The sequence below is a fragment of the Acipenser ruthenus genome, chromosome 3, assembly GCF_902713425.1.
Source record: "Acipenser ruthenus chromosome 3, fAciRut3.2 maternal haplotype, whole genome shotgun sequence".
NCBI classification, from domain to species: domain Eukaryota; kingdom Metazoa; phylum Chordata; class Actinopteri; order Acipenseriformes; family Acipenseridae; genus Acipenser; species Acipenser ruthenus.
This window is the reverse complement of record NC_081191.1, coordinates 13,705,051-13,728,815: the sequence shown is the minus strand read 5'-3', so window position 1 is coordinate 13,728,815 and position 23,765 is coordinate 13,705,051. Positions and strand designations below refer to the sequence as shown.

The window sequence follows — 23,765 nt, the reverse complement described above, 5'->3', positions numbered from 1 at the left end:
TCTAAATATTCTACTGTTTACAAGAAGGGGGGGCAGGGGCACAGGAATAACAAAATCTCTGAATGGGTGCGCAGCAATGCAAACTAAATATTCCTCAGTTTACCTCAAGAAATGAATTAACTGTTTATATATTAATTTCTGTAGTCTTTGCACTACCTGGACCTTGCAGTTGCTTTGCAATTCACTACCTTACAAAAGCCTATTACCACTGAATTGAACACTGTAATGGAATTTTTGTAACTTCGCATTTGCTTAGTTTGCTCAATAGCAAACAAATAGTCAAGATAACAAAGCTTGCTCAATAGCTCGCAAATAGGTTTTAAGATTACCATGTAGGCTATAACGTTCAATTTAAGTTGAAGCCTGTCCCAAGTCAATAGGACTAGCAGGACATGTATTAAAGGAAAATAATGATTTTGTGTGTAACAAAATGTAAAAGTATAATTTGTTTTAAACTAAACTGGCTGTTCCTTGGAACTCACGGGGGGGGGGGGGGGGGGGGGGAACTACCCCCCTCCGACAGGGGTAGCAACAACCAATCAGAGACTTATTATCAACCTCTCTATTCAGACGAACCAATGAGAATCTAAAGTAAACAAACTTTGTGGGTAACAAGGAGCAACCAGTAAACTAATTTTAGCTGTCATGTCTAGCGTGCACTTGTCTTATGACTTTTTATGATTCTCTGAAATGGAGATAATTTCTTGTTCTATAGACTGACTGTGACCCTATATGGTTTCCACTTCCTTTAAGTCTTATAACCAATCCTTATATGGTTACACTGTTTAGTTTCCTTCTTCTGTATGATGCTCCAGAAAACTATATAAGCTGCATTTAAAATTAGCTCGGTGTGCGTCTCTGCCTATTGCTAACAGAGTCTGTATTACTTTGTTGAGCGCTCCAGTTTGCAAACTCATTAAAAGCTTTTGATTGAACTACAACGTCTCCTCATTGAGTCAACACGCGGGCTGGGATAAAGAACCTGGAAGGATAACCCCTTACCATACTTAGGTTCAAGGGGCGATTGAAAACTTCCACTACAACACTCACTAGTTATCCATTATTCTACAGCTTAAAGTTTATATATTTCTTTGTGTACATAAGTATAGTTAAAGTCAATATTAAAGAAAAACTACTACTACTTTGAATACTAATAAGAATCATACAACCTTACACATGCAAGATTTAATAAATTAGTACAATTACCTAACTGCTCCCCAAGATAACATTTTGAGTGCTGCATTCAATTTATCATCTGTGGCTACCATCAATTTCACAACATGCCGTGCCCCATCTGCAGTGGTCAATATGTAAACTAAGCCTCTAGCATGGCTGTCACTGCTTTACTCCCCAGAGCAATTCCCTGTCTATCTGAGCATGCCTGGTGCTGCACACAGGAACCTGCTCTGCTGCTTCTACAGATTATCTTTATGCATCAGCAAACTTCAGTTACAGCTAGCCTGATGGGCAGTCAGTGATGATATTGGAGTATTCCTATCTCGCTGATCATGCATACAATAAAATTAAAAAAAAAAAATTAAAAAAAAAACCATCACCTTTTAATAAGAAAACTCTTACCACTAACTGTAAAGACAACCTGACTGAGAACCTTTAGTCTTGTCTAAAAGCTATTTCATTTTTACAGAATACCATATTGCCAACATTTAAAAACAAATGGAACAGCAGAATTTGTTCAGTCAATAGTTAGCAAACTGCTTGATTTTGTGTATGTCTTCATTAAGAGAAACAGCAGCATTTTTGTATTTCAACAAAAGCCAATTAACTGCTGTACAAATAAATGCAGAAAACAGCATACAATTGCTGTCAGTTTTTGCAGGATCATCTTGAGTTCACAGTATAACCACACTGAGTTTTTCTGGATGCTTGTATATTATAGTTGTTTGATAGACTCCTTCGTAGAAAGCACTTCTGGTTTTAAACCTATATCTAACCAAAACAACTTATATTATTCATCAAGAAGCATTGTGTACTTGTGAAATGCAGCACTCTAAATAATAAAAACCTTTAGTTTCAGCTGCAGTTCATGATTGTCAAAGTGTAAGTTAATTTGAGGCTTTATTAACTTATTAAAATGGAAAGATCAGGTATGTTAATTCAATGTAAATTCCAGAATTTCCATCAGTCATATATATATATATATATATATATATATATATATATATATATATATATATATAGTATTCAAAACATTTACTTATATTTGAACTTCTCAGCTCCTTAGCAGTGCATTTCTTGGTGAATACAACTATCAGCACTAGCTTTTAGTTAAAGCAGGTACACTGTAATCATGTTACAAGTGAAATGCATTGATTTCTAAGAAGCCCCTCGAGTTCACCGGAGTGCCAGAGAGGAGACCGGAATTCCCCTCTGTATTCAATGCTGTATTGTGCGCGCGCTCCCAGAGGAAATGCGATGGCAATAAAAAGGACAAGAAATTCCGCCTGATCCAAATTATTCATGTCACTTTGGAGAAAAACTCCCCAAGGTTACCAACACACTATGGGTAGGGAGAAAAAAAAATAAATACAACGTACAATCATTAACTTCATATCATAGATTAATTCCTGTACAGAACCCCACAGGTACACTACTTAAATCTGACTAATACATTTGAAAAATAATAACTTGAAAGACAAGTGTTACAAACAGCTACACTGTAGTAGAATCATTTATTGGTTTTATTTGAAACTGACATGCAGAGTTACAATTGTAGTTTCTGTTGTATTTCAAGGTTATTATATAAATGGCGAGTATCTGAAAATGAACATACCTTGAAATCCAGAGACAATCTGGACAATATCTTCATACACCATTAATGTAGCAGATCTCTCAGGAAGCAATTCAAGGCTCAAAGAAGAAAATACTGGAAAGAAAACATAAGCAGAATGTAGCGTCACTACTCAACATAACAGCAGTAAAAAAAAAAAAAAAAAAAAAAAAAAAAATTAAAATATCCAAAGCAATGCACCATAAACTTCAGTTGTTTTATTGGCAGCTACACTGCATCAATAACTTTTGAAATTGAACTTCACTAGCTCAGGCGATGTACAGAACTACATATATTTACAGAGTAGACACAATTTACAGTAGCAAGCCTGAATACCAAACAAAATCCTGATATACAGTTATGGTACAAAGCATTTTAATGACAGCAAACAGGTCTTAACACAAAAAAGGGTACAGTGGGCCCTAGGGCTTGACAGATGGTATACTTGTTTTACTTGAAACAAAATCTCAAAGTTGTTATGAAACTGTTAGAACAGTTTAGTTTGTTACTACTTGTTGTTTTTTAAAACGGTAGGCCTATATATCCGAAGTATTAGACAGATTATTCTGAGTGATACATTTATGGTGAACGGAAAACAATCAATTTAAACGGCTTTTCACAAAAATCAATCTGGCCCACTTTAAATCCAGCTTCACCTATTACATAATGAATCTGAACTTGCAAACAATTACTTTTAAATGTTGATCTTTATTTTTCAATTCAAGCAGAGAATGGGTGAACTCAACCTTTATGCTTAAAAAAATAAAACACAGACTTTATGCCACTGATAAACGTCTCATTTAGCAAAACCCCTTTATCATATTCAACATGCAACAAAACCATGGTTACCAAAATTCTAATTGAAATAACAATTTTGTCACAGCAGAGCTATACCTTGTAAAGAGAAATCTCCCACTCAAATAAAAAAAGTCTCAAATAAACCGTAGAAAACGCAGCATAAAAAGTGTATTTACGCAGACTTTTTACAAGTAAAAATAATATGCACAGAACAAAACATTAGATAGTTGAACAAGATTAACTTGCACTTATTATTCGGAGTCTGAGCTCTGCCCCTCTCCTGCTTCAGCACAGCACTGAATAGTCTAATAGTTTGAAAGTGTGTTTTTGTTTTTTTGTACAATGCACAAAGAAGGACCGTCATCTTGCATAATGTTTATGTACTATTGTAATTAACTGAAGACAATGAAAGAACCTACAGTACATCAACAGCTGGACAAACACAATATCACTTCCTTATTGCTTACCCTGTACATACCTGGTAATCTGGTTGGTCGCCACGGGACAGAGTTTGGCACATAGCCCTGCTTGGTTGCCATGACAATCAATAGGGTGCCGAGTCTGTAGTTAAATTTAATAAAGACGTTGCCATCTGCTCCCGAGGTTTCTGAGGTGAGGGAGGTCTGGTTGATAAAAATTTCGATGGTGGCTCCAGCTATGGGCTGATGAGTACTTGCATCACTGACGTGGACTTTCAGTGTAACCTCTGTAAGAATGAATGAATGAATGAATGAGTGAATGAATAAATAAATAAACAAATAAATAAATAAATAAATAAATAAATAAATAAATAAATAAAAAATAAATAAAATCTAAATAATGTTTTTTGATTCAGGCCCTAAATGCATCCTGATCATCCTGCTAACCTTCCCTTATCAGACTTTCTCCTTAATACAACACAGCCTTAGGCATGTTAGATACTTTCTACAGGTCAGAGTTCATGTCTTTGATATGAAGTCACAACACAATAACTTGAAATAAAGACTATGGAAACCTCAACTAAATATTAGATTACTTTGCATTAACCAAATATAATCCAAGAGAAAAAGCAACAAACAGAATATTAAAGGTGTGTATACAAAATGAATCACCCACCCATTTGGACCTCATTTGGATAAAGGGTAAACTTCCTTTTATTTAACACTGCCTTTAAAAGGGTCTTAAATCAGCACAGCTCTCACATCCTAGTTCTTCCTAAAGTGAGGCCGTTTTCTTTCCACTGCAATATGCCCCATATTTAATTAATCAAGCTCTAAAAAAGGACAAAGAGCAGATAAAAGGTCTGAGTAGATAAGATCTCTATTGGCATTTTCACCAAATCAGTCTGCATGTAATCCAAGCCTTCAAACGGTGCTTTCTGGAAAGGGGCGGATATCTAGTATCCCCCACATTTTTTTTTTTATTATTGAAGACAGTTATTCCTTATGGGAAATACAGTAGTAAAACACATCACAAACCCAAGAATTCTCTCTCAACAAACGTAATAAATTCAAATTATGACCACAGTCGTTTTCCTTTAGTTTGTGAATCAGCCAAAATAATAATAATAATAATAATAATAATAATAATAATAATAATAATAATAAATATAGCAATTATAAAAACTTATTCTGAAACACAGTCCTTGTGTTTTCTAGTAATTTCCTAGCCATGAAAACACTCGTCTCAAATCTCTCAGGTCCACTTTCCAATCTTACATAACAATTGTACAAAGTAAAGCCTGTCAGAAGGCCTTTCAAAACAAAAGGCATTCTCAGCATTTCCGGTCTGCTCATTAAACACTGAGCAAAAAAAACTGCCCTTGGCCTTAACCCACTCTGAATTCAGGAAACTGCTGGAAAAACAAAACATTGGTCACCTAACAACTACTGTATAAGCAGCCCGCTTTGTTAAAACTGTCAGTCAAAAGTTTTTCCCCCCAGTGATCTAATGAGCAGACAGCTGCACACCCTCTCAAACACTCTTTCCTTTTGGTTTTGAAAAGGCTGCTTGCAGTACCCGTCGAAGTTGCATTGTACAATCACAATTGCAGTACTAAAATTCATTTTGGATGGCTGCTCCATCCATACATGCATCCATCCATACAGCCATACTATAATCTGTAGCAAGAGGAGGTAAATTCCAATATTTTGTATCAGGATTCATTAAATAATAAAAAAAAAACACACTACATGCCAGCTGAGCAAACCATTACCTCGTGTATGACCAGTTACACATCTGAGACAGACGGCTTGCAGTCCTTTTCTGATGAAGAATAATTTCCTCACTTTATAATTAATAGCACAGTAGAACCTCGGAGTTACGAACACCTTGGGAATGGAGGTTCGTCGTATGTCTGAAATGTCCGTAACTCTGAAAACTGAATTTTCAATGGTTTTATTAAAATGAGGACACCTGCCATCTGCACCCTGAATCCGGTGAATAATACAAGGACACTGTACAGTGACACATTACTAATATTGTTATGGTTCTAAAGTCTTTAAAGCAGTATTATAAAAATTGGAAAAGGCCATGAAAACCTGGGTTAACGTTTGTTGGTACAGTAATTTTTTTTTTTTTAAAGGATTGCTCTGCATTTGGGTCTACACTCACGCTGCTACTCTGATCACAAAACACTTTGAACGGAGTGTCTATGATACGCTTCCAGAGATATGGCTGAAAATGTGTTTTTGCCTCCCACAGGAGATGAAAGGGACTGGTGGTGGGCTCTTATTTGACCACGTAACTCTGCAACCACTGGTGCAAGGGGGTTTCTTTAGCTGTCCAGTTGTCTTAGCCAGGGCCGGATTAACGCATAGGCAAACTAGGCACCTGCCTAAGGCCCAAAGTCATGGGGGGGGCCCCAAAATGAAAAGATGTTTTTTTTTTTTTTGTTTGTTTTTTTTAAAAACAGATATGGAATTGCGCACAAACTGGAAGAACTTCACTCACTGACATTTCAACCGAGGCAGACTATCTCACTTGTGTTCACACAAAATCAAACTGGCTGACCCTGAACTTACTGTCTCGCGGTGACATGAGTACATTCCAGCAAGGTCAGTCAGATTTTGCTTGAATACAGCAAATGATGTCTCTTTCAGGGGCAGCAAAGTATAAACATGGCAAAGAGGGGCATTATAAATATTTTTACAAAATCGGTGCTGAAAGCCCCGTACCATCGAAAACATTATCCCCGACCCTGGAGAAAGAAAATTTTCTTTAACGAAGCATGTCAAAAAACACCTCTGATCAACAGAAAAGCAAGGAAAGCTCACTGCCTTTGCTGGAGTGGCGATTGAGAAAGAAGTAAGCCACGTTAAGCTGCATTTAACTGAAGGTTGCCAACTGTCCATTAAAGCCAGTGAGAGAAAAAAAAAAAAAAGTTGCATTTTAAACACTAAAATGTAAATAAATTAAAAAAACAATGTCTGATTTTGAATCAAAAAATAAATCTGGTATATTTTGTATTGCTTGCGGCTTTCCCAATCCGCTCAAATTACATATATGTACACCTTATGTGATAGCAGTGAAAAGTATCAAAAGAAGAATACCAATTAACACTACTGTGCTGAAATCAGTATACACGTTCTTCAACCAAGTAGCCAAAGCACAGTGAGCTCAGGAGACATTGTCCAGCTTGCAATGCTTCTTTGTTATTAGAAATATGCTGGATAGCGTAGATGGAATTTATGCAGTAACAAGTGACTGACTTGACGGATCTTAGACGGGATCTGGCAGCTGATGAAAACTGGCACAAAACTGCGCTCTTGTCTACACCTAGCAGAGCGCCACGTTTTCCTACACTTGCCAAGTTTGCCTTGAATATGTTGGCTTTGCCACACAACACTGCAGAATTAGAACAAGTTTTTTTCTCAGATGAACCTTGTAAAAACAAACGTCAGAAGTCAATTGTCTACAGACATTCTGAATGGAATTCTGACTATCAATACTGCTGTTAAAAACAGCACCAACTTCAGACCAACGAAGCAAATGATCCAGTCTGCAAATGTGTCCATATATGACCATAAGAAGTAAATGAGACCTAAAGAATTGTAAGTACACAAAACTAGCCTATTTTATAATATATTTTATTTATTGTTTCTATTTTTTTTTTAAATTATGTCAGTAAAAGTGTCAGTAAAAAAAAAAGCCCACTGTAAATCTGTGTCAGTAAAAACAAAATGACAAGGCTGGCAACCCCCTGATTTGACTACACGACAATGTGCAGTTTTTTTTTTTTTTTTTAAACATAATTTTGTGGACTATGGGGGACCTACAGTTAGTGGACAAAAATATGAGCACCCTCCTATATTATTTATTTCTTAGCAGACACCCTTATCCAGGGTGACTTACAACTGTTACAAGTATCAGGTTTTTTAAATTGGATTATCAACATGGTGTTTTTGTACATATTCAAACTGTTGTATTTTTATTCTGTAAATCGTGAAAGGTGATTATCAAGCTACACTATGGGATTTGAAGTAGACTTAGGGTTTTTCCAAATTAATTTTTTAATGTATTTAGCACACGCCTTCAATTAAACTGTTTCTGGCAGATTCAGTCGTTCAGTTCAGAGCAGTGCGTGAAACTTTTATCATAATTAATAACTAGAATTCGGCATAATTTACCGTTTTTGATCAAAACCATGTATATAATAACTTAATCGAAAATGATATATTTTGCAAACTGGTGGCGCGTGAGTTAAGCTTTTATATAAATAATTGTATATTTGTTGTTATTCATATAAGAAGATAGGGGCCCAGAATTGTATGTTTGCCTAGGGCCCCGTGATGGGTTAATCCGGCCCTGGTCTTACCTATCCAGAGAACCTTCCCTCGAGCCTCTATGCGAGTAAAGCGCAGAACTGCATGCGTTTTTGTTTATTTTTTAAGGATTGGAATTGGGCATGCTACACTCAGGCTGCTACTCTGATCACAAAACACTTTGAACGGAGTGTCTAGGTGCTACACTTCCAGAGATACGGCCTAAAAAGTAGCTTAGAAAAAAATCTAGATTTTCTAGGGCTTTCCATTTTTTCAAAACCGGACATCATTGGCATTTTATCTTAATTTAGCCAGCAAAATATTGTCTACACACTTTAAACAAATTATACTTTATTGTAGTAAAATAAATAAATAAATGAATAAATAAATAAATAATAAACAAACATTTCACTGAGTGTCTAAATATTTTGACTCAGTAATTTAGTGTGTTAACTAGTTCTATTCATATCAGAAGCTACCTCACGGAACATGGGCTTTTTTTCTGACAGCGATATATACACTTAAGCCATGAGAAATCTTTTATTCAAATATATCTGTATAAATGTAATTAAATATATATTATGCTTCGGCAACTTTGGCACCAAGTGTTAACGGGCAATGTGTGTCCGGTTTTCAGTGTACTTGAAGACCATACACCAAATTTAAAAACCGGACTGTCCGGGCTAAAACTGGACAGTTGGCAACCCTAGTTCAGAGCTGCTGCACGGCAACCAAACAAGTCACAAACCTGAGCCTCTAGATATATTATCTAAACACACTTATGTTATAAACATTCCCTGAGTTTCCAAATCTCCCTCCGGTCGAGGAGTTATAAAATACATTGTTTTCTATGGAAAACTACAGTTAGGCCTTGAGGCCTATGTAAACAAATCACCTTTTGGTTACTTCTCTCTCCTGTAACTCAGAGACCCCTGAGAGTTTTTCACTGTGGGTGGTCTTGGTAGATGCACAAGTGTCATCACAAAAGAAAGAGACCCCTCGGTGTTTGTAGTTCGGGTTATGAAATTCACTGTAATACAATTTTTCTATGGAAAACTACAGGTCAGGCCTGAGGCCTATGTAAGCAAATCACTTTTTGGTTACTTCACTCTCCTTTTTGGGTGTATGTCACTTTAAAAGACATGCTTTATAATGGTGTCTATAATCTCAATGTACAACTTTGTCAAAAACACCTTCTGGAAAACGCCCGCCAGGGGACGCTGTTACAGGAGAGAGAAAACCTCAGGCCTGACTCTTCTGCCCATCTCAGTGAAGTCACTTATGCAAATAAGCTATACAGCATTTATTACAAAAACGATAATATCTTAAAAAACTACAAAAGATAAAATTCTGATATTTCTGCTTTTGTTCTCCACACCTCCATGACATGTACGGTGTTATGTTTGGAATTACTACAATAAAAAATATGCAAGGTATTTTTTAATAATAACTGACATCAAGCATAGAATTCATGTCTGTAAAATATGGAAGTATAATAATAATAATAATAATAATAATAATAATAATCTCTGGATTGAGTATAACACATTTCTATAATTATTTTGCCACAAAAATATAATTCAATTGTACAGGGTGCAGCCTGTGTCGCTGTGAACCCCATTCAATGCGTTAACAATCACCTACGTACCCCATGTGTGGCTCATGGGGGACCACATAGACTATTCAAATTCATTTGATGTGTCTTGATTACGCTTATTGAATTCACCGATTACAGTCAAATCGGGTGCACCTGGAGACAGGTCATTGAAAAGGGCATTAACAATGTACGCCTTGGGCTGTAAGATTGGGTGCTAACATTTTTAGTTATGGATTGCTAAAACGATCAGTATAAAACTTGAAATGGTGGATACATCTTTTGAGAGGTGGCTCTTAAAATAGAGCCATACCAGTGTTCACTCTCACAAAATCGAAGGTAAGCTGCATTACAATTAAATTAGGTGCAATTTTATACCCCTCAGATTCTCTTTATGGATAAATTCAGGACTAGTCGGTTGTATAAAGCAAGAGAGAAAGGAGCTAAACATCTTAAAGGCAGTGGTGCTTATACTAGCTTAACTGTCAGAAGCACAATTAAATCACTGATAATATATTTGTCAATAACCTTTAATACAATAATCAAGATAGACACAAATGACTGTTCCAGCCTTAGTTGATTGGGCTGAAAAGGGTCCTGATGTCACTGATGAACTTTTAAAAAGGAGGGCTATATTACATGTATTAAAACAAAATCTAATGCAAACATTATCAGTGACAACAGTACAGATTTACTGTAAGAAATGGAATGCACCAGGAATAGCTGAAGAGAGTAGGAGCAAAGAATGGATTTTTTTCAGGACATCCCTGGGTAAAGCTTATGATTAGAACCCACACAACCAGTGGCTTATATTCTGCCTGCTTATGCAAGAATTTGTAAGGCTTCAGTTCACTTGGACTAATTAGACCTGCTACAGAAAAAGGCCTGGTGTAATGCACAAGAATAAGCATCTATATATATACACATCTTCAAGAACCCTTCTTTGTTATATCACAACTTATTGCACATAATTCAGCATAATGAAGGTTTTTTAAATAGTCACCAAGTCTTACTGCTTCTTAGATGAGGCATATTAGATTTGAGATTTGTGTAGCTAAAGACAGAGGGGTCTAGTTTTAAACAACCAGAGGGTATAAGACATGCATCTCCTTACAATCCACTGAAGGTCCACATATGCTTACAGTTACGCTTTGAGATCTGACTATTGCAATCTGTTTAGCGCAGTGACAGAAATTGATTTAGGTTATTTATAAAGACATAAACCTAATTAAAATCGATGAGGACGTGTCCTAAAAGGACCATGAGGCTACAAAATGCTCTTAAGGGAATAGTGCTGCCAGGATGCGAAATCTAGCATTGCACATTACTACTGTAGATTGAATATTTATTTCAACGAAGTACATTAACCCCACCATTTCACTTTAGTAACATGCTTTTTGTAAGCAGGTTTAAGGTATGTATGTATGTATGTATGTATGTATGTATGTATGTATGTATGTATATATATATATATATATAATCTATCTACACACAGGCTAACTTCACTATAACAAACCCCCGTGGGACCTGGAGAAATGTTCCTTATATCAGGGTGTTCACTATAATAGGATTTGGCATTTTTCTGTATCAGAATATTGATAAAATGGCAAATTTGAATTGAACATCAATATATCGCACTTTTACGAAGATTCCTTCACATTGATCAACATTAAAACGGTATTGTGACAAGGTACTCGTGTCTCATGTGTGGGTAACCGCATTGGAAGACAGAGAGACATGGGAGTTGAAACGCCGGCACAGGCGCGCAGGACAAAACAGGAAGTAAACAAAGGGGGCATGTGACGCTACCAACGATGGTAATGCACAGAGGACACATACAGAAGACAGGCAGGCAGAAAGTCTCAATCGAGCACCAGTCTGTAAACTATCAAATATAACAACTCCAAAACGCACACAAAATAAACCTGTTTCCACTTTCCACATATACATTACACCAACACTAATATCCCCCGGTGCTGGGCAATCACCCTGCTACAGGTATGTTTATAAGAAAACAGTAATCTACTGAATACAGTAATAACATGTCCTTTCTCTTGAAAAAACTATCCAGCGTAGATTGCTCCTCACACCAGTTGCCTGGTTGCAGTTTGTGTGAAGATGACGGACAGGCAACAATTGCTTTCGTCATGCGTGACTGCAATAGGTCATCTTTGAATTAGCGTTACCTTTGAATTAGTCAACCATGGTCTTTGTTTTCACTGAGAGAATAACACACTTGACACTGGAGAAAGTTCAGTGTCAGTCAGTACTGAGATCGTTGTATCCGGGTCGATCCTGTACGCGATCGTTCCAATAGGGCAAATTCACATTGAAATAAAATCGATTCTTGCTGTTGGGATCGTTAAAAGGATGTTCGTTTGAAGGGTTTGTTATAGTGAAGATAGCCTGTATATATTTTAATATTAATAACATAGGTCATTAATGTTACTGTATTGTTTTAGATAAAAATGGAAGATGATAATAAAATTCTACATAAATTACTGAGCTATAATGTTTTCACATTACTGCCTTAAAAAATATCCAGCAGGCACATTGTAATAGTTTTGCATCATTTCCTTTGTTTCAATCTGAACTGCAGCTGCACTGTGTCACTCGGGATCCACTGGCATGCCCTTCAGCTCTATGAGACCCTTAAGACAACAGCCTCAAATCAAATAATACAGTTTCAGACACTTACAGTGGCATGTACTGTACCAACCCCCAAGGTGATTCCTTAGGTTTATTAAACGAATAATGTTATAGCAAGGACTACAAATAGGACTTTCATAGCCATAAGGCAAATCATGGACACTGTTGCCCTTGAAGGTAAGCAGTGCAAACAGTACTTCCCTGTAATATATTAAACAATACACCTTATTAAATTCATATAAAATGTGTTGCTAAAAGGACAAGCAAGTCAATGATTGTAAGGAAGGTTGGTTGAGAAATTGCAGAGCTCAGTTACAAAAGATAGTGCTGGTTGCCTCTCTCATGTACAGGTTAATTGTGGATTGTCTTCATAAAGTAAGCAGCTGGTTGCTTTTGTGCTACGAGCAAAAAACATTATTAGCTATACAGAGGTTGTAACGCAAAATTGTGTCCTAGACGCAAAATAAATCCATTGGACATAAAAATATTTTGTCTTGCATTCACAGGACGTACAGAATGGGAAAGGGACGCAGACATGTACAGTATATTTGTGGTAATCTATTACACTGCAGCAAAATGACCGCAAAATGTAAAAAAAACTGGTTCTGGAATAGAACACCACTGATTAAGGTACACTCCAGTCCTGCGGGTGGCAGCAATAAGCCTCATATTTGGCTTACGCAGCAATATTAAGAAAGATATTTACTTTTGCACGTTTCTGGCGCCAAACCAGTGTTTGTGACAATACGGGATGCTGTTGTCAATCAGAGGTTTTTTTTGCTAAGCAGTCAGCATCTTCCGACTGTATGAGTACTACAGCAACCGATGCAGCTGCAAGCAGTAGCAATGCAGAAAAACGCAAATGAAAAAATAGGTTCTTATAATTTTGAATGGGAAATGAAGTACCCGTGGCTTGTTTATCGAGACGGCTAGATGTACTGTAGTGTGTGTGTGAAAAAGCTGCTGGGCAAAAAAAATGCACACACAGATTTTCAAGAATCTTCACTTAAGACAACAGACACGGCGATGCTGTTGCTGGAATGCAGAAAAAATTGAAAACACACGTAGATGAAGGCAACAAACCATGCTTAGAATTCTGTCTCATTGTCATATATACTGTTAGTATATACTAGCACAAAGAAAAAACTTTGTGTGTATATCTATACACAGAGAGAGATTGTTTCAACTAGAGTTTAAACGTTCATAAAAATGTGCCAAAATGCACAAACCTGGAGTTTATTTGCCTTTGTGTTAACCACTGATCGTTTAGTATCTGATGGATGGAATGCAAATTTTTGGGCAGAAAAGCTTGCCTGATTTCTGGCTATATTACTGCTGATGCTTAAGTGATGGCATTACTTATTCCTTTGTGACACATTATTAGAACTGTGAAAGTTCACACTTCTGAAATACTGGCTGGCGTGGGCTTTGTTATGCAAGTTTTAGTACCAGCTGAGACTGTAAACAAATTAAGCAAATCTTTAACACAGTGGTGTGGTTTTCCTCCTTCAGTGAGGATCCTGTGTTCTTTGGGGATGCTCTAGGTATCTTGTAGGACTGTCCACCAGTCTTCAGCAAACATTTATTTACAATTTCACAGAGTAGGATTGACATTTGAGACACCTTGTTTCCATAGGGCACATGAAGATCATGTGACACGAAGTCAAACATCGGCCTGTTTAAATTACCAATCTAATATAATTAATCCACTTAATCTGCTACAGTAACTGTTAGCTCACAAATCACCACTGATTTAGGTGAGTACCCCCCTAAAAAATAAAAGGAGTCAAAAACAGCAGTACCCTGGTCTCTCACATTCATTTGATATCATGAGAATATTCCTCATGGCTCCTACATAACCGGTAAATACAAAACGTAATACAACTCGCCCAACATAAAAAAATGGAAAAAGCACTGCAAAGAGCAGAAGGACGGGGGTTCCCGAGTGGCGCATCCGGTAAAGGCTCTCCGCGTGGAGTGCGACATCCAGGCTATTCTACTGCTGACCGTGGACGAGCGCTCCCAAGGGGCAGGCATAGCGTCACCTGGGTGGGGAGGGCCTAGGTCGGACTGGGAGTAAAAAAAAGTCAAGGCAAGATTCCAGTCAAGTAAAATTCAACTTGGTAACACAAGCTGTTTGGTCCATTCTCTGAAAAGCTGGCTTCTGTTTGGTTGTATTCAGAAGCCTCTGCCTTTGAAGACAGCTCTTGTCTTTATTATTATTATTATTTTTTACTTATATTCTACAAAAACACTTCTATATATTGGGAGGCAAGCATAATCTTGAATTTATATCTCACTTATATTGAAGCATTGCTATAGGTATAGGAATTATATTTTAGCTTTAGAGTGTAAATATTAAATGCTTTAGGATTTTTTAGCGGTGGGCGTTTATTAGCGTTTCGCATGTCTAACCCAGCAAAATATGTTATAACCATAACTGTTTGAAGTATTAACACTGTTAATTATGTACAGGTACTGGACCTCCCAGGTTGCCTATTAGCTGGGATCCGACATGGTCTGTAACCACTCGATCAATTTTTAAGCCTTGAATAAACCGAAGGAGTACCAATAATGCTTTGAATCGTTGAAACTTCAAATTGAATGAGGCTGTGTGATTATTCTTGATAAAATGTTGTCTAAGGCATCACACTGTAAGCCAGTACACAAACTATGCACTTTAGGGTTTGAACCATCGATGTATCTCCCTGTTCACCGTCAGTGATGCAGCATTTTTAATTATATTTAAACGTCAAACAACCTTATTATGATTTTATTTTAATGCTGCCTAATAAAAGCTACAGTAATACAGCATTTTATCATCGTATTCATTGCTCTACTAGATGTAATACAGGGAGTGTATTTTAAATTTAGTGAACTGTATTTTGATGAGCAATAAAGAAGAAGTATCAATGCCTGCGACACAGTTTGGATATCTGCAGTCGGATTCCTACTTATTCTTAGGAATTGTTTTGTTTAGTTTTCAAAACGTTTGCAATGTCCTGTGAGCTGTAAACATAAATCCAACAACATACATCTGTGTTAAAATACTTTTTGCTATACGTTTTTATTGAACAAATAATTCAATAAAGATGGTGGGCTTGCACAGGGTACTACATTCTGTCTCAAATGCACCATTTGTCACCAGGTACTGCAAGACATGATTCTATTTACTATTGGGCATTTATGAAAACTTGAGTGAATGTTGATCATATTATAAGCTTCACATGGAGACTTCCATTGTTCCAGGCAGACGGTCCAGTTCAGATTGGAACCTGGTTATCTTGCATCTCAGCTTATCCACAAGAAGCCCTGTTCAGTCAATTCTGGACCTGAGCACATTAGTCCTCAAAACCACAGGGAAGTATTTTTTTACTGGTATATCCAATTAAAAGTAAAAAAAAAAGTTACAAACTGGACAACTTGTATGTTTATTTGCTAACTCACATTGAGATGACCCTCATTACTGTAGTTTCCAGCATTCTATGAAAGAAGAATGATCCCACGAAGCACATGTAGACAAAATGTCTGAAATTTGAAACCAATTTCAAGTCATGTGTTATTTTAATACACGATAGTGAAGCTGCAACAATTATTATGACTGCAAAGAAATAGTGCTAGTCTCCAGAATTACCCATCATCAATAATAAGCAATACATTTCCAATGTTCTAAACCACAATGTTATATAGTCATTATCTAGACAGCGATACCATTGTTTTTTCCAAAAAACGTTTGACACCAGTTATTTGAAACCCTCAAAATCAGTTGGAAAAACATGTAAACTGATCAAAAACTGGTTTCATGGTGCCATCAGTTTGATCTTACACTGATATACTAAGATCATTAAATAGCATAGACCTACAGGCCTTTGTTTGAGGGACTGGATGGGCTTACATAGAAAATGAAAAACATTCCTAAAAAAAAAAAAAGTCCTGATTAAGTGGAATAAACATGCAAATAAATCCCTTAAGGAAACACGGAGACTTTAACAATAATAAAATTAAGGAAAAGCAACACATTGCTTATGGTAATGTTTCAACCTAAGCAAACTCAATACAGTAGTTCAAAACAGGCTGTCCAAACTGTTTGGCTAAGGGATAAAAAAAAAAACACAAAACAAATAAGATACTATAAAAGTTGGATTAAAGTTTAACTTTATGTAGCCTATACTTTACTTTTTACAGTTAAAATGCAGTATTTATAGAGACCGAGAGTTTTTATTAAAGTTCTAGCATCATCCCAATCTTTCATAACACATGTTTATAATTAGAGTACAACCACATCCACATCCACATCCACATTAACTCAACACATGCTTGATGCAACTCTAAATGTTTAGCTCTAAACTGGGATTGAAGTTGCCCTCATTTAAGGGATACCGATAGATGTATATCTGCTTTTAGATGTCTTAAAAGACTATATTAACATGCAAGCTAATTAAATGTGCATCCGCAAGTACAGTAAAGTAAGTTAATCAATGCTACAATCAGAAATGAAGCCCAGTCTACCTGTATGTAGATACCAGTGCTGTACAAATCAGAATACATTTGTATGTTTAAAAGAAGCACTTAAGAGAGAGCCATCATCAACAGCATGTACCTACATTCCAACCAATCATATTACTTTGCTTTGTAAAACCCAAAAATGCTATACAAATTCAATTAAAAAAAAAAAAAAAAAAACTGGCCAAGCTTTCCTTCAGTACAAAATGTTATTATTGTTTAATCCCCTGTGTTTCATCAAGGGATGCTTCGCTTGTTTTTGTTGGTCATTGGTAAAAGTACAGCAACTGTTAAAATCATTCTTAAACACTAGGTCACTACATCATACTGCAAGAATAGTGGCACCACAGAGCTGAATGTGGTTAACATTAATAAAACAAGTCATGACTGAACAATGCTGATCTCTTCCCTCATTCTACAGCATGTCTAGCACTGCTGGAATTTGCATTTTCCTGTCGGGAACACAGAAACATGGAGGCTAGTCATTTAACACAAGGGAGGTCCACAGTGAATTGACTGTGTGTAATCAACTTAAGACTTGGTGAAAGCATAAGAATCAATTAAAAGGGTCTTTAGAGCAAAATGCTTCCGTTTGATTAATTACACAGTTTACAGTACAGCATGTCCATAAGAGGCCATAAAACAAAGCCACCCAATCTGATAATGAACCTTTTAACAAAATTTTGGTGAATTTAGTCTTACAAATAAGGTTTAGTGTTTTTAGAGGCTAGAATACTGAAACAGTAGAATCCATGCAGTAGATGGAACTACAAAATAAAAGCCATCAGTAACATGAAAAAGTAAATCACTTTACTTACATATGCATGTCATTCTGAATGTGTGACATACACAAGGAACACCGGTTTTGTGGTTTAGCACAGTTTAGGTACATTGCGACACTGACACCATTCTATTACGCTACATCGTAAATATCGCAATTTTGGTATACAACGGTTAAAGCTATGTCTGCGTTCCTATGAACAAAGTGAAGGAAAATACCATTTTGATTTGAAACACATCTCGAATTCTACTTGGCTTTCTCACCAAGCCTCACACTTGAACATTCCATCCACTTCTACAGTACCTTCCTGTCAATCGCCATCATCCCCGCCGTACGGCCTTTAGTAAGCAACGACCAGTCAAATTTAAACACTGTTCAAAGCAATTATTCCAATCTTGGAGAACACCACTAGCTGGGATTACATTAGCAGCCCTTAACATACAAAGCCTTGTCATAATGAAATAGTCTGTCAGCCCATCAGATTTACTTCTGACAAGTCTCTGCACACTACATCATATGGATAGCACCCTGGAACCCTAATTTATTAGCACTTAAAGTACAGTATACGGTAGGGGTCATGAACTAAAATTGGAAACGCTCTCTACAGCATTAGCCGACATAACAAATATGGATAGCCAAATACAAACTGCAATGTTTCCAATATTTTGTACATATCTCTTTCCTATACTTTAACCTGAAGGAGCGACCTTTGAGGTCTTGAAAGCTTGTGATTAATTATTGTTTAGTTAGTCCAATAAAATGTATCACATCTCCTTCTTGTCAATCATCTCTGGACTAATACAGCTATCATTTCATCCATCAATGACTATGGAAGTGTTGTACATAAAACGTTTGTTCCAAATTCCCTATGCTAGATTCCCATAAAAGCTGTGTCCTAAAAACTATGCTATTGTTTGCAAAAGCTCTAGGAGTCCCATCTAAATGACTGACTATAGGCAAAAAGACTGACCAATTTGGTAGATTTCAAAACAGATATTTCAGTTTCAAACAAAATCTTTATCATTAAAATAAAATATTAAATACTAATGTATCTAGTATTACACTGCTACAAGGAGCGTGCTAAAACTTAAATAGTCTCAACAGCACACTCTGGTCCTTAAGCAACCTTTGTAACAAAACTCTTTATAGTTGGGTGTTCGGTACTAGTCTATTTTAACCTTACAGTGTCCTGTCATTTACACAAGAAAGCTGTAGTGAATCACAGTAACTTCATTACAACCCACCCCCACATCCCCCAGCTCATTAAAACTGCTTCTTGGTTATGGATAAAATAGATAATAACATTATGTCAATTTTTCCAAGACATTAACAGTATACATAATCATCCATTGTATCCATACAGTGTGAATAACTAAAGCCAGATGCAACCAAGACTTCAGAGCCAACTGCAAGCACATTGGGCCCTATAGTTTTATTTCAGACATTGATCCAAATAATCTTTTGGATCCCACTGCATCATAAAGCACCCCAGGAGTTATAAAGCATTATCAATTTCTTGTTTACTGAACACCAAAACATTCAAAGAGTTTAATTATGAAGCAAGCAATAAACAAATAGGAACATTTTCTGGAGGTCTGTCAACAATGTGACCTACTTGGCCACAATCTGTGAAATGCTGTACAAAATAACGTAGGCCAGGATATTACAACCCATGCAGTGTACGTTTGAATAGGACTCATGGAAGCACTGTATGGCTATGTACACACACACTGCAGTTGGCTCGACAATCATATTTACAAACGGCACTCACTGCGGTTGTTTGTTGTACACACACACACACACACACACCTTTCATTACTGAAGTGAGTGACTCCCTATTTAAACAAACCACTGAACTCGGGCCATCATTACATGCTGATCATGCGGTTTTGTGTGACAACATGGAGGCTGTGTTTTTGTTTATATTTTCGGAAGAAAGTACTGTACGTAAAATCGCTTGACAGCTTGCTTTTTCTACTGCTAAAATACAGTGGTGACGATCTGCAGTACCACGACGGTAGATCGAAACATTTGGGCGATCTTCTGATGGTGGGAGCAACTTGAGTGGTTTCCAAATGACTGGATTAAAAATGTACGCATGTCTAAGGAGTCGTATATGGGTCATTCCATGCCAACTCAACCTGAAAAGGGACATTTCGTTGCCTGTCCGTCTCAGATTTTCCTAGAAAAATTCACCTGGGGGTTTTCTGACACACTGAGTTCAAAATTATAGCCATTATTTAAAAGTGAGAAAGGCACCATGACCAGAAAAAAAATCACCCTGGGTGCAATTTAGATGCTATCATCATGTGCAGCACCTCGTTTTTACTCGTACTGAATAGGGCTTTTCAGAAAAAAATACTAGGAGTACCTACTCACGTCTGGCAAATTGCCAGACAAGGAGTAACTGACGAGTTTTATTCTAACTTCAGCCTAACCCTTTACCTTGTAGGGGATGTGGGTCCTAAAATGCAAGTATTGGTACCAGTCTTCCAAATTCTGTGAAAAACCATTTGGTTTCAAGTTCCACCACTGGTCATTGAATTTCTTCTATTTGTACCAAGTTTAGGCCGTAATAACTTGCGTGGGGGGGGGGGGGGGGGGGGGGGGGGACTCCAAAAAATCACCCAAAGATATGTTTCGATAGATGTTGATGAGATCTACAAGCATCAAGCAAAATATTATGGTATCCGGGGATTTGGGATTTTTGAAGTTGCATTTGTCATGCATTCAAGCATTGCTTATGGCCACTTTGCTGAGGCTAAATTGCCACACAGTTCTATCCAACTTTGCATCTTCTGAGGATTGAAAAAGTAACAGTGTGTGCTACCACTGGCACTAGCTTGGAGCTGAGGGTTATGAACTTGCATGGGACTTGGGACTTCTTTGTTACGATGACACATTTGAAACTACCAAAACCTTACTTATTTGGGTTTTAAAAACTAAAATTCATGTTTTTTCTTAAAAAAAACAAAAAAAAAACAAACAGGTTCCTGTTTACAGCACCGTTTAAATACACCTGTCTCTGTCATCAAAGACTTCCTAAACCTTTCAGTTGTGCCTGAAATTGACTGATTGGCTAGCATTAGAATGCAGCAAATGGCTTTTTCACAAATGGCTGGCCAGTCAATCAATTATCCCCCTAGTAGGCACCACTACTTCCAAAAACGTTACTGTCACTTTTTGTTTTTTTTAAATCCAACTAAGTAAGGTTTGGGTAGTTTCAAATGTGTCATCATAAAAACAAAGTCCCAAGTCCCATATGCAAGTTCATAACCCCTCAGCTCCAAGCTAGTGCCACTAGAAGCCCACATTGTTACTTTTTCCTCAGATCAATCCTCAGAGAATGCACAACTGAAGAAATAGCCAGTTCGGATATAACTATGTGGTACTTTAACCTCACCAAAGTGGCCATAAGCAATGCATGACAAATGCAACTTCAAAAATCTGCCAAAAATCCAATTCTAAAATCCCTGGACACCAACATATTTTGCTTGATGCTTGTAGATCTCATTAATATCTATCCAAACATATGTTTGTGTGATTTTTTGGAGTCCCCCCCCACACGTTATTACAGCCTAAACTTGGTACAAATAGCAAAAATTAAAATTTCAAGGAGGTTTAATGACCAGTGGTGGGACTTGAAACCAAAAGTTTTTCACAGAATTTGGAAGACTGGCTCCTAAGGATCTTACAGCAATAAGAAGGACCCACATCCCCTAGGGTAAAGGGTTAGGCTGAAGTTCAAATAAAACTTGTCAATTACCCCTTGTCTTGCAATTTGCCAGAAGTGAGTAGGGTGCTCCTAGTATTTTTTTCTGAAAAGCCTTATTCAATCCGAGTAGAACAAGGTGCTACACATGATGGTAGCATCTAAATTGCGCCCAGGGTGATTTTTCTGGTCAAGGTCCCTTTCTCACTTTAGGTTGACCTTTGCAAGGTCACAGGTTGAGGGGAAATTTAAAAAGAAAAAAAAAATGACTACACTTTCTGAACTCCGCGTGGTCAGAATCCCTCCAGGTGAATTTTTCTAGGAAAATCCGAGACAGACGGGCAACGAAATGTCCCTTTTCTGGTTGAGTTCGCGTGGAATGACTCTAATCTTTTTCATGTATTTGAAAAGGAGATTATTATCTCTGCAGGGATACCAAGATATTCAGTAAGCAAGTAGATAAATGTGCATAAACTACATGTATACATCAGTCCAAATGCTTGGAGGGTAGCATATGCACTCTAACTTGAAATACAATATAGTACATTAGAGTGCGACTTAAAGAAATGCACTTTCAAACTAAGTGCTACTTTCAAACAGAGATTTCTGTTATAAAAAGAACCATTTGAAATCACAAATCAGAAATTAAATAACATCCCTTATAGACACTCAATGTACACACATACCAGCATATTCAAGTACTGACAACAAAGCTTACTTACAGTCACAGACAAAAGTATTTGGGCAGTTAAATGCAAAAAACCGCAAAGAAAGTGATTACTATAATTTCTAATTGTTCTATTCAAAGATATAAATTCAAGTAGAGATTCAGCATTATAAAAAAAAAAAAAAAAACTATTACATTACATACAATTAAAAATAACATACAAAAACTAATTTCAAAAGTACAAAAGTATTTGGGCACCCTTACATTAGTATTTTGTGTGCCCTTCCTTTACAGCTTGCAGTCTTTTTTTTTTTTGGTATTTTGAAACAGTTCCTGGCATCTTTTCGGAGATATTTTTGCCCATTCTTCAACACATACAGCTTTGAGTTCTGCAATTGACTTTGGTTTCCTTTTTACAACAGCAAAGTCTGAGGACGGAGATGGCCAATCCAGAACTGTAATCTTCCTTTTTTTCAGGAATTCCTTTATAGACTTTGCTGGAATACAAACCTCCATCCAATAAGCCTTCTAGCACTGGGTAACAAATGAGTGCAAAATGTCTTGCTATTTTGCAGCATTCATGGATACAATACAAAGGTTGCCAGTGCCTGAGGATGAATAACAAGCCCACACTATCACACAACCTCCACCATGTTTAACACTGGGCATGATTATCTTTTCTTTAAATGCTATTCATTAGGAACAGAACGAGGTGCTACACATGATGGTAGCATCTAAATTGCACCCAGGGTGATTTTTCTTGTCAAGGTCCCTTTCTCACTTTAGGCTGACCTTTACAAGGTCACAGATCAAAAGGGGAAATAAAAATACATAAAAAATTCCTCTACTCAGCGTGTCTGAAAACCGCCAGGGGATTTTTTCTAGGAAAATCTTAGCCGGACAGGTAATGGCACTGGTTGATTGGCATGGAGTGACCCATAAGTAGACCGTGCATTTAAAAAAATAAATAATCCCTGCCATTGTTGTGTCTTCACAATAAAAGTGGCCATAGACACGTTTTCATAAAGTAATAGCATTCGTTTAAACTTGAATAACCACATCAAATAAAATAAATGTGAAAAAGGGGGCGTTGTACAATGAAAACAAACAATATTTTCTCACCATTTTATTTCTCTTTTTTTGCATTCCACTTAAACTAGGATTGCATCGTGAAAGAAAATTTAAAAAAAAACGTCTATTACTATAGGAGTCATTTCTTTTGCAAGTACGACCTGTATCATAATATTGCAGACAAAAACGGACCCTGATTGACTAAAGAAAATGAGAGAGAATAATAAATGGGCTGGAAAATAATTCCATCGAAGGTTTATGTGATTTTTATAAACCGTCACAGAAACCCGAGATGGAATTACTTTCCTTTAACTCACTGAAGCCCAGCTATTATTTTTCATAACACATGGATATTATCTGTGATTAAAAAAGACAATAAAACGGGTGTTAAGGTTTAAACTGCAAGTGAATTGAATGAAGAACGTAAGTCAAGTCAAAATTAAAAAGTCAATTTTTATTT

General features: G+C 36.7%; 1 protein-coding gene across 2 annotated transcripts in view; it reads right to left on the bottom strand.

Moving 5' to 3' along the window:
• Window positions 1–23,765, bottom strand: part of LOC117435346 (protein FAM171A1-like) — a 79,427-nt gene that overhangs the window by 39,732 nt on the left and 15,930 nt on the right. For both annotated transcript variants that reach the window (XM_034058427.3, XM_034058429.3), the window contains exons 2-3: window positions 4,065–4,292; window positions 2,792–2,884 (exon numbers count right to left, since the gene is read on the bottom strand). In XM_034058427.3, the coding sequence (XP_033914318.3) occupies window positions 2,792–2,884; window positions 4,065–4,292 (321 nt within the window). The remainder of the gene's footprint in view (window positions 1–2,791; window positions 2,885–4,064; window positions 4,293–23,765) is intronic.